At 41.7% G+C, this 12,912-nt stretch overlaps 1 protein-coding gene across 1 annotated transcript in view; it reads left to right on the forward strand.

The window, feature by feature from the left end:
- The window catches only part of LOC309528707 (uncharacterized protein), a gene marked incomplete at its 5' end in the record, with an annotated part of 120,563 nt that overhangs the window by 35,573 nt on the left and 72,078 nt on the right, over window positions 1-12,912 (forward strand). The window contains 2 exons of the mRNA XM_082216304.1: window positions 3,352-3,471; window positions 11,335-11,407. Of these exons, the coding sequence (XP_082072430.1) occupies window positions 3,352-3,471; window positions 11,335-11,407 (193 nt within the window). The remainder of the gene's footprint in view (window positions 1-3,351; window positions 3,472-11,334; window positions 11,408-12,912) is intronic.

Genomic DNA, 12,912 nt, shown 5'->3' on the forward strand with positions numbered 1-12,912 from the left:
TCATTTTTATACACACTTTTACCTAATATGTGCATTTCTGTCAACATTGATTGGTTGGAGAACTGCATCACAAAATTTGGATAAATGTACATTTCTCAAATTGTTTGGGAAAGTGAAAATATGATAAATGTGGCTTTAAATGCAAACTGAATTGAATTTATCCACCATCCCCACACCTGACCTACTCCAAACTCATCAAGTTGAGTTTTTCCCACCTAATATCCACTCCTGGTCCTGACCAGGTATTTTATAAATATAGGTTGGCATCTCCATTTGAACCTCCCTAGAAGTTGCGTGTCACATTAAGAGAAGGAAGTTCTTATGGGAAGTGTATCTCACATTTTATCAACTTCAGAGCATATTTAACCATATGAAAATGTTCTAAAATTGGCTTCTGCTCTTGTGACTGAAGTTTATTTCATGAAATGCTTGCCTTTTGTGCAAGTCAGTAATTTTTATCAGATGAGAGAGAGCATGCAGAACTCATGATGCTAAAATATGAATGACATATATTTGCTTCCTGTTTAGCACAATTAGGTCTTTTGATATGAAACCCATAAGATTAGTGGGGTTAGTGACAATATTTTTTGTGGCAGTCCTTTCTCCTTCCAAAGTCAGTTTTACAGGGGGGTTTTATAAACTAAAAGAAACTATAGGTTGATGAAAAGGGAAATCAGATGGAATATGTGCACAACTAGTGAAGCATTAAAAAAAAAACCCTTTGTAGTGTGTTTGTGTGAATAGAAAGTCAGGAAAAGAGACTGTGGGATAATTTGACTCAGAAGGTACATATTCTCCCAGGCCAATCACTACTCTCTCTTGCAGACCTTTAAATGGTGGAAAGTTGCCTGCTGGGGAAATTGCTTAGAGGGCATGTGTAGCCAATTCATCCTACCCCCTCCCTGCAGTCCTTTAAGATGCCATCCCCAAGGCAGGCCTTTTATGGCTTTTGATTTGATCCTGGAATGTCCCTATTTCCTCCACCAGTGCCAGCACCACCAAGCTCAGGGGGGAGGATGAGCTGGCATTTGTCCTGAGCAGCCATGGCAGCAGCAGCAGCAGCAAGGGAGCATTCCATTGCCTCTCCATGTCCTCTCCATGGCTGCTGCTGCTGCCGGCCTCCTCCCTTGGGCAGCTTGCAGTGACTGCCTTACAGCAGTTGAGGAGGAGGAGAGGCTGTTACCGCCAAGGCCCAGCCTTGCATGGTGTGTCCTCTCTGAGGGGAAGGCAGAGGGCAGGACAGCTCTGGGTGGGAAGAAGGGGAAAGCAGAGCAGAGGGCAATGCGTTGTGGGCCCGTGTCCAATCTTGTCCTTTTCTAAAATTTATTTGTAGGTGCTTTTCTTTTTGTAACTCTACCAAAGGATAAAATAATATCAAATTGGGATGGAAGGGTTTTCTTATGACAGTGGAGAGCATCTATGCTGTGCCCGTTGGCTACAGTGGCGGCACTCTCCCTTCTTCTGACAGGAAATGCTCTTGGGATGGGAGCAAAAAAATGGGGGAATCGAGAAAGGTCAGTTGGCGGAGGAGTGAGAAATGTCCCTGTTTTCATCTGAGGAATGTTGGAGGGTACACTACACTGGCCTAGGCTGAAGGGAGGCAAGCAATCTGCCTTCAGCTTGTTGTTGTTGTTTAGTCGTTTAGTCGTGTCCGACGCTTTGTGACCCCATGGACCAGAGCACGCCAGGCACTCCTGTCTTCCACTGCCTCCCGCAGTTTGGTCAAACTCATGCCGGTAGCTTCAAGAACACTGTCCAACCATCTCATCCTCTGTCATCCCCTTCTCCTTGTGCCCTTCATCTTTCCCAACATCTGGGTCTTTTCCAGGGAGTCTTCTCTTCTCATGAGGTGGCCAAAGTATTGGAGCTTCAACTTCACGATCTGTCCTTCCAGTGAGCACTCAGGGCTGATTTCCTTCAGAATGGAGAGGTTTGATCTTCTTGCAGTCCATGGGACTCTCAAGAGTCTCCTCTAGCATCATAATTCAAAAGCAGCAATTCTTCGGCGACCAGCCTTCTTTATGGTCTAGCTCTCACTTCCATACATCACTACTGGGAAAACCATAGCTTTTACTATATGGACCTTACATAACTCCAAAGCCCAACTAGCTGGTGGTTTGCTGAGAAGCACGCTTTTCTCTGCTGTCAGTGTTCGGTAGAGGCAGGAGAGCAATTCATAGAGTGCTGGTTCAGGGAGCGGCAGGGAGCCATTTTAGCCCAGAATTGCTTTGTGCAAGTGTAGAGAGTGACAAACTGGGTAAAAATCTTAAGCTGGAAACATTAGATCAAAATTAGACCAGTTCCTTCCATACCTTCAACCCTCCCTTGGTTCCAAGTGCACCCATTTGCTCAATACTATCTTTTCTAATATAGAAAGTGATGTTTTTCTTTTTTAATATAAATAAACCCTAAGAATAAAGCTGTTACTATTTCAGTTCCAAATATTGTTTAACTGGAAGTTTGCTTTCCAGTGACAATTTTTCTTTTTAAAATGTGATTTCCGAAGACACACTTTCTTACCGAAAATAAGGTTTCCTGGAAATGGGGCACTTAAAACGAATATGGAAAGCATAATAAAAATAGCTGTAAACCTTTCATATAAAAAGCTCTAGTAAATTTTTGCATGGCTTGAAAGTTGTTATACTTGCGGTATGGGGAGAAAATAATGTAATTTGAAGAGTTCAATTTTGTCAAGAACGACCCGCAAATTCTTTATTTGTTCTGATTGTTCTTTGGGTGGGTCCAGATCTAGGTAAACTGTTTTCCTCTGAACTGACAGATACAACTCATCACTCTCCACTCCATAATGTGCTTTCCCTACACCATCATAGTGGATCTGGTGGTTTTTTAACTCAATAGTAGAGCATATACTCTGCATGCAGAGAGTCCTAGGTTCAATTTCTCCAGGAAAGACTGTACCAATAATCAGGGAGTTTTGTAACTATGCTAAGTTTTACTACCCGTGCAACTTTTCTGACTGGTGTTTGGAAAAACACATGAACCAGACCTTTGAAGAGTTTGTAAGTAAAGCAATTTTTAACTTACCAAATGTATGGTCTTTTCGAATGCTGAAGGAAGAGGGAAATCTTTGGAACTCACTTGCAAGGGCATATTTTAAACACCTAACAATCAAACAGTAAATAAATTTTGTTGTTTTAAAATAAATATATAAATAACGTTTTGTATTATGTTTTTGTATCTTATTTCTGTAAACTGTCTGGGTGTTCACTGAATGTATAGCAGTTTATACATTCTGAAATCAATCAATCCATCAAATCCAACTTAAAATATATATATTTATGAATTTTATACCCTACCTTCCTTTTATAAGCTTTCTGTTGTTTATTACAGGAGTCATCCTTCAGGCAAACCAACACTTCACTGGCAAAAAAAGTAAAAAGAAGAAAGTCCTCAACAAAAGACATCGACATTCACCTTGGGCAGCAGAATAATTTAACCGAGATCAACCAGGTATGCAATCCATCCCATCTCCCCGCCAGAACAGTGTTATTTGTTAACTCAGGAATCTGTCTTGAAAAACTTACAGCAGAGGTGGGTTAGATAATGTTTCCAGGGCCAATGAGGTAATCTTTACCATCTAGCATTTGTATGTTGATGCAATTTTTGAGTGTAAGCTTTGCATATCCTCATTCATTTGGGACAGAAAGAGATCCTGTAAACATGACACTACAAGTTTGCCTACCCATGGCTTAGGGGATGCACATGTGAGATTGCAGCCCGGAAAAAGCTATTTTGGGTTTTTGTTTTATTTTTGCATTTTTGCTTTTTTTCTGGGCAAGATCTTGGTGCAAAATCACACAAGATCATGGCACCCAAAATGGCCACCATGCTTTCGTGTGAGAAAACAGGATGTCCCTTCTCCCCCCACGAACAAAGGTTTGATGCATACTTACTTCTGTATTGATTAGGTACTTAGAAGTGGGTACCTTTCCCTTTCATCTAGACTTCAAAATATAGGGCAAAATTAGTGCTAGCACAAGATTTCCTACCTCTCCTCCCCCTACACGTCATCCCAAAATCTATCTTTCTTTGTGTGTTGCCTGAATCTTTACCAATTTTGAGTATACACATTTCACAGACTATCATGATTAATAAAGACTATCTTATGCTATTTTGAAATGGGAATTATTTATGTTTTAGTTATGATTTAAAATTTCCCCAAAGAAATTTGCTGTTTGAATTGTGTTGCATCCTTTTCATTAAGTACCGTATTTTTCGCTCTATAACACGCACCCGACCATAACACGCACGTAGTTTTTAGAGGAGGAAAATCCGTAGGCATGCCACCCGTAGGCATTCCCTCCATAACACGCACAGACATTTCCCCTTACTTTCTAGGAGGAAAAAAGTGAGTGTTATGGTGCAAAAAATACAGTACATTTCTATTGCTGTAAAGAGGCATACAGAATGCTGAGTACTCCACCCTCTCCTCTCTGCCCCAGAAGTATGTCTCAAAAAAATAATAATAAATGCATCACGTAGCATTGTGCATTGTAGGGTGATTTTCATTCTCTGAAAAATGCAGGAATGTTACACCACAGGGTGCTGTGGCCTCGTGCTGCTGCCACTAGCATTAGAACCAGCAGCTGCTGTTGACAAAACATCATGAGTTGTGGTATTGTGCAGCTCCTGGAGGCCTTGTGCAGTATCTGAAGGATGCTAGGAGTAAAATGTGAGCATCCAGCCTGTCATTTCTGAATTTTCCCATGATGTGATTCTCTTTGTATAGAATCTACTCTCATCTGCTTTCCCAAAGATACATACAGCTATGCAATGCAAACTCAGCATTCAGGGACTGCCAGCTACAGATTTTTCTCCTTCTCCCCTTCATTCATTTCATGAATCAATGTGTGTGTGCTATGGAAGAATACACACATGTGTATGCATGCACACACCCCTTCTATATGTGTTTGGCCAAGAACAGGTAAAACAAAAAGTTCCATTCAGTGAATACAGAACAAATGAGTTTGCAAAAGGAATGACAATCAGTGGGGGAGAATGCAATTGTTAGCAACCCTAATTTGAGAGGGTTTGTGATCCGTGCAGCTTTGCAGTCTCCTTTGGTACAGAAACAATAATAATCAAGGTTGGAGCCTTTCCTCTGGTTACCAAATATATGTACATGCAACATCGCTGTGGCTTAAAAGCTCCTTGTTGTTGTTTGAATGTCTTCCGCTCATTCTCTGAGTTTGTTTCCCGCAGCAACAGAAAGAATGTGTCAGGGTGTCATAATAATCCTCCATTAAATCTGTAGTATTTAAATTTTAATGCTATAATTCAACAGCTGACAAAAGCCCATTGAGCAGGACTAAGGAGAGGAAAAGAGCCAGCCCCATTTTCTCAAGGGTGATGCTATAGCAACACAGAATGAATTTGGGGTCAGGGAACAAGCTGTCTCCATGCTTTGTTTGCACTTCCTGGCTAAAAGTAGAATCTGGTGGTATAAATTTTACCAAAATAAATGGTTATTTGGATTTGTACAGAAATAGTTTGTTTTGTATAGCCTCTTCTCTTGAAAAGATGAGCAGGAGCCACAGAATAGCTGCTAGACCAAAGATTTTAAGGATTGTCACCAAAGAGATTGTTTTAGAGTCTCTCTGCTTTGTCTCTGTGGTGGTGCATCACAAACAACACCCTTTGACTGCATTAATGCTTTAGAAGAATTAGGGAATAATTTAATATTCCCATCCAATCTATTTTTTGTATTCATTGCTCCCATAAACATGATGCATGAGATTTTAGTTGAATGAATAATTTTTTAAAAATACTTAAAATCGGTGCTTTTTTTCTAGAAAAATAGGTGCCAGTACTTATCATGAGGTAATTACTGGGGGTCACGCTTTTTAACCCCCCCCAAAAAAAGAGGTGCTGGTACTGCATACCCTTGAGTAACCCCTGAAAAAAAGCACTACTTAAAACACAATTCTCTTTTAAAAGTTCAGCAACAGCAAAGAAAATCATCAATGTGATCTTGCTCACTAACGGCAGTTTCCTTAGCAGGGCTTTAAGGAATTTTTTAAAAAATTAATAAATCATAAAATGTACTTTAAAAAATTGGTGCCAAACTACCTGCTACCAGTTTAGTCCTTTATGCCAGTATAGAACCTCTGTTTGCCTGCACAGCTTAGGACCCAGGATGTACCCTTCTATGGAAGTAGGAATAGCCGCCAGCTGCTGTTGGAAGAGGATACTGCAACAAAGAGCTATCCCTTTCCATAGTACCACTTACATGTTAAGTGGGAAAGGATTTGCAAATTCACTGATCCTTGGATGTGAGCTTTCTGCAGGGAGCCAGGGGAAGCAGATTTATATTAAACACAAGCTTTTTGCATCTGTTGCAGAATCAATTTGTTTTTTTGAAATGCGACACCAGTCACAACTGGTCCTTTAAAACTCTGAGCATTATCCAGTTAAACATTAGTATTTGAAGCACTTTGAATAGAGCCCATGCAACTGAAATCAATGGGACTGAATCCCATAGTGGTTTTTGAGCAATCATGTGGATACTCTTTTTAAAATTTCTTTTCTTTCTGGGCATCCAAGTGAAATTTCAATATTATCGATACTAATAGATATTGAGCAGAAAATGTGAAGGTTCAGGGTGGAATCCTGAGCTGATCTATCTGTCTTGGGAGCACTTGACTTTCTAATCCCTTTGTTCAAAGCATTACTGCTTAAACTAAAAAGGAAGAAGTTAGTGTGCAAATGCCACTGTGTCTTTGCTTGTAGAGTGAGCCCATTTGGAACCACAGGAGATTCCCTTTCACCCAATAACAGTGTTACTTATTGATTGTAAGTGTGTGATCCTAAGCACACTTATTAGAGAGTGAGCCTCATTGGAAGACACTGGGTCTTACTTCCGAGTAAATATGCATGGGATTGTACTGAACATTCTAGTCCTGGCAAAATGAGGAACGTGGCATTTTATTGTTTGTGAATTTCCAAAAGGAGAACAGTTTTACACTGGATTGTTACCTGTGTGGCTAACTGATAAGGAAATGAGAATCTTGCCTGCCATTTAATTCTAAAGCACTGCAGACTATAAACATTGTGTTTATCCTTATTGTAGTGATACAGCCACAAACCTTGATTTTCAGTTGTGAAAAATGTAGGGAAACTTGAAAAGGGCTGTCGAAAGGCATTTCCCCTCACATTCGTGTACTAATAAAATTAATATTCCTGGATCATTTGTGAGACCAAAGTGGAATCAAATTCCACTGCACTGAAATCAAATTCTGCTCAGAAAAAGAAACTCTGCATTTTGCATTCAGTAATGACCATAACATTGCTTTTTTAAGCGAGGGCATGCCCCCTTTTGGCCTGACATTCCACAACTACACTTGAATGACACTGTCTGGAACTCACTCAATGGACCAGATGGTGAACCTTCAATTCCTGGCATTTGATAGTTTATCCACAGGTGATGGTCCCATAACCTTAGCTTGAATTGAAGTATTGTTGAAGAGCAACAGGCGTTATTGTTTGGAAGTATGTTTCGCTTTTGTGGGTAGGAAAAAAAGGGAAGCAGTAGAATCAAGCTGGAGAAAGACAGGTTTAGAGCCAAATTAGATGTATCATGCAAGCATGTATATTTTCCATTTGTTTGTATGTATGTTTGTTTAAAATCAAACAGCTTCAAGATACAGTTTGAGAGGAACTGGCAACAGGAAGCATGGAGTGTTTCTGCTTAACCATTTTCTCTTCAGATGCTTTTTCTGAATGTGGTGATTATGAATGGTGATTATGAATGTGGAAAATGGTGGAAGAAAGGTTAAATAGCCCTTCCTCCTCCTCCACTACCACCACCAATCTTCCACTTAAACTTTCATTCTCCTAAAGTAGCTTTTTTAAAAAAAAAATGAGAAGAAAAGGCTCCCTTTGTTCCTATATCAACCAGTTCATTCCACTGATCTCAGTTTAGTTCCAATATTTTTTTTGAAAATGGTTGCCATAGTGCCTCAGTCATTCTCAGTCAAGACTTTTCTTCCAAGCTTCCTCAGAAGGCAGTAGGAAATGCTTGTGTTTCCTCCCTCCCTGTTTCCCTTATTGCAGATGTCATGGCAGAACTTACTCCTTTACTTTAGCCACCTCCTCCCTACACCTTAGAGAATAGAGAATGGACACTTACCCCTTCCTGGGTGGGTGCATGTTGCCGCCCTTTGCGCTCAGCCGCAATCCCTGGACAGTGAGAACAGAGCACACATGGCCAGGTGGCTGTTAGGGAAATTCCTCTGTCCTCCTGGACATCCGGCTCAAGTTCCCACCTCCTGCAGCATCTCAAATGGGCCAATCAGTGACCTGCCTAGTGGGTGTGCCTCACAGGCTGAGAAGACATTGACTGCACGCTTACTCTTGCAGCTGGCCAGGCATAAAAGCTGGCAGCCCTGTCCAGTCTCAATACAGTTGGCAGAGAAGCAACCCACCCACCCCATATCATTCATCTTCTTTATTTTCCAGGTCAATTCCATATCGTTCTAAAACATTTTCTGCCTTTCAGGTTGCTGCTTTAACAATCCTCCTTTCCTTTCATTCGCAGTTTAACCTTATTTTGCTTCCCATGTTTCTCCTGACCTTGCTGTGGTCACAGATGGTTGCCATATTTGGAGCCGGGAAGGAATTTCCCCTGTAGACAAATTGGCTGGTCTAGAGGTTTTGCCTTCCTCGTAGCAAATTGTCATGACTTTGGTGGTTAAGGCATTGGGTGGTATCCTAGTCTTCAATCGTGGGGTGAAGTGGTGCATCACCCAGTATGACCCAGCGGCGTTTTCAGGGTACCTCATTAAAGGAGTCTTGGTGGATATTCCTGTTGTGAAGCCAATCATGTGGCGGATGGTCCATAGGGCTTCCAGGAATGGCCTTAGGATGGCCAACTCAGTAGATTAACGCTTGGAGAGGCCACAATCCTGGCACAACCCTGCAGTGGTTCTAGCCCTCCAGTAGGAGGCTGGAATGGCTACAACCAGTGCCTGAGCCAAAATTCCACCTACATTCTGTACTCAATAAGGTTGTGGCCATTTTTAAAATCCAGATCGTTGTCTGCCTGAGTTATTAATCATACATTACATATAGATACTGAAGCAGGGTGGGCGGCACTGTGACTGGGCTCGCAATTAGGAGCCTTATGGTCTGAGCATAAACCCTACCCTACTGATCCTACTAAAGTCTCTGCATATTGAGTCAGGCTGAGACTCCTTCAGATTTGGATCTAGGGGTTATGGTTTCCTCTGCCTAACTAGTCTTCGCTGCTTCTGGAATGAGCTGTCATCTCCCACAAAGCTGCATGTTATTTGTACTTTCTTCTGCATCTTGAATTGAGCCAGGATACCAATCACACGCATTTCTGCAGGAAGTGATACTTCTGACTGTGCAACATACACAAGGGCATAATTTCAACTTAAGGAGAGGCAAACAGTATCTCTCTTGTGTCTTCCCAGCTTCCTGTTACCATTTTTCCCCATCTAAAAGACTTGGTGTTTTGTTTAGAAATGGTGGGACTGGCATGGGAGGGGGTGCAAACATTTCACCCATTTGTTTGTTGTTGTTTTGAACTGCCTTTTTCAAGTATTTCCCAGGGAAGCTCAGAGAAACAAATAAAAAGAATGTTATTGAGCCAATTATAGATTGCTGGCATGGCAGTAGAAGCAACAGGAGTGTACAACCTCAGCCTTTGTGATTGAGTGGAAACATTAACCTTCTGGATCATAGGAGCAACAGTAGGAACCTGGCTTTCTGGTCTTCTGCCTTTTCTTGGTCAACACAGCAGTATTCTCTGCATTCTGTGCTTCAGGCACTAGATCCCAGTTCAAGTTATAGAACTTAGCAACCAGTAGTAACCATAGAAGTATGCTCCTGAGCTAGATTTGAGTGCAGGCATCTCTGGCTTGGCCCTGCTAGATCATCTGAAATGTGATGTCATTGGCTCATGAGCTGGAAGGCTTTGTTTTCTATTTACAATACAGAAGGCTACCATTTTCCATGCATCTAACTGATACATGACCACCGATGTGCAGGTCATTTTTGACCCAGAAGAGGGCAGGGAGTGGAATGGGGACAGAACAGGGTATAACAGGGTGGGGCAGGCTCATGTGCCCTCTATTGACAGGCACAGGGACCAGGAATTCAACCTCCATGCAAAATGGTTTGCCGCCTATATATCACAATGGATAAAAATGGCCTTTCTATAGATGCCTACTATGAAGTAAGGCCCAGTTAATTCAATGGAACTTTCGAGTAAGTTTACATTGAATTATATTCTTAGGAGATTAAAAAAAAAACTACATTCAGAGCTGCTGCTACATGTTGTTTGATCAGGAGCCTGTTCTGATGTGACCAAGTCCTTTCTCCATCAGCAAGTACTTTAAAAAAACTTCTTAGCAAGCTGTTACCTCAAGCCATCCGTGAACTAGGAACATTCCAACAAAGAAGGAATACTAACTGCAAATTGTTAATGACAGATATATCCAGTCCTTTATGAGAACATGCCCAGCCCAGCTACTAGACAGACTGAGACCATTTGCCTCAGACTGCTGATTTGGGGTGGCATGCAAAGGCAGCAAATTGCTAATTATTCAATTTATTATTATATTTTTATTGTCAGGGAGTGGGGAGAGGTGCTTGTGGGGGTTCTTTTTGCTTGAGATGTCAAAATAAATTGGTTGAAGCTTGGACAAGAGCATAATTTGCCTCCCTACCTCAGGCAGCAAAATGTTTTAGTTCAACCCTGCATGAGGCTTTGCTCTGTGATAAACGTGGACCTCTATGCCAGACTTGAAAACTTACCAAATAAATGTCTGTGAGATGTTTTCCTAGAACTCCATAACATTTTGCTCCAGCTCCATGTTCATCTGTGCCTTTCTTCTGATTTGCACCATACTCTGCCAGCTCAAATGCAATGAAAATCTACAACTTGTCCCACACCCTACTCATTTGTCCAAGCTTGCAGTGCTGGGAATTGGGGTTTGTCTGATTGGCCACCCACTCTCATTCCAGTTTGGCTAAATTCTCTTTGCACCCTTTTATGTTGAGAAAGTTAGAATAGCAAAGTATGAGCAAGCTAAGCTAAGCTGCCAACAATCCACAAGCGTCTGCTTCTCTCAATGGTGCAAGGATCCAAGATCAAACAATATTTTCTTTAAGATTCCCTGACCAAGTATTGGATTTAATAAGTGTTCTCATGCCCTGTCCAAGCTTTTGTGCATTTCTCCTTTTATAGAGACATATGGAGCTGTTGCTCTTTAACAGAGACAAGCATGTTAACTCAAAGTCAGATGCTTGAAGTCTAAGGTTTCCTTCTCTTTCATTTTTTTTTGCCAGGTGCAAACAAGGATGAGACACTCACAAGAACTGGATTCTGCATCCCAGTCTAACTTCAAGTCTGATTCTGAAGGTGGGCTAAAAGGGGTTTGGATATTTTTAGCCACAGAATATGCAAACCACAGAAAGTATGTAAACTACATGTGCATATTTGCTTGTCCTTTTCAAAGGAACTGCAGTTGAAAAAATATGTTGCCCACAGAAAACTGGCGGCCTGGCAGGTCAGTATCTCAGCAGAAGCCCCAAGAATGTTCCTGGCTGCTTTGCATGCTAAAATGTACAGCATTATAAATAGTGTTAATATCTCAAGGGCTAAAAAAACAACTTGCACCTTCCTAAAAAGCATATGTGCAATGCACACCCCAAAAACATGCTAACCAGCCACTCATAGCTGCTAATCCCAGTCACTGTTTTAGAAATGTAAAGCCACCTAACAAAAGCATGTTTTCCATAAGAAGACTTGCTCTTCCAAACTTGCTTTTGATGCTTGTTCTGTAATATTGGTGATCAGCTGGTCACAGATACCACCCTAAAAAAGCAATCTCTGTTGAGCAGTAGAAAGACTCCAGGGGCCTTCTGGGCACTAACCCAGGGTTGTGTTTCCATTGGAAAACCAAGGCACAATGCAGTCTGCAGTGTCTTAGAAATATGGCTTGTTTCCATATATTTACACCTGAATTTTAAGGAGAGGGAGTTCACAGCATTTACATCCCAAGAGGGGGCTTGCCCTCCCCAGCAGCACAGCATTAGATTCAGAGGCATCCTAAGCACCACCCCACAACAGCTTGCTCCAGCCAGCCAACAAGGCTGCTGCCCTTCAAATCCCCACATGGAATGCTGCCCACTTCCTGCTTCTTCTTCCCAGAAACCCCTGCTTCCCAAACCTCTACTGTAAAAGGACACCCTCTCTTCCTGTGGTGACATCACACACCCCTGTTACCCTGGCAACCTCCATCTGTGCCTGCCAGAGCCTTCTGCCTGGTTGATGGCTTCCATTGAGGGGCCATCAGCACCAATGTTGGCCATCAGCATCAACCCCCCATCACCAGACTGGCCCCTTGAGGAAGCTAGCTGGTGTCGTTCCCAGCACTTATTAAATTCAGAAATTTGTGAATTTTTCAAATTATGACCCGTCACTGAATGTAGAGATTGTAAAAAGTCTGCCCACTCCAATTCATAACAATGTAAATCACATAGCATACATGCCTGCTTAAAAACTTACAGGAACATCATTTGTGAAAACAACTGAACAAGTGCTCACATCCTGTATGACTGGCTTAAGTTGAGGGGATATAATAATGTGCTATTTATCCTGCAATATGCTCCATGAACATCACAACCCAAGTGCCTTTTCTGATGGGCTCTGCTTCTCAGTTGGGCCTTTGGAAGACAGCACCAATATTGGGGGGGTATACCCAATATTAGACATACTCAGAGCAGACACATTAAAACCAATGGGCTTAAGTAATTTGATTTTAGCAGGTCTGCTGAATATCACCCAGTATCCCTTGTGGTGTCTATGCAGCCCCAGGATCCATTTTGCTGATATGAAAAAGAGGCTAGGATACTTTTTCAAAA

The sequence above is a fragment of the Podarcis vaucheri genome (assembly GCF_965113315.1).
Source record: "Podarcis vaucheri genome assembly, chromosome: 3".
Taxonomy (NCBI): domain Eukaryota; kingdom Metazoa; phylum Chordata; class Lepidosauria; order Squamata; family Lacertidae; genus Podarcis; species Podarcis vaucheri.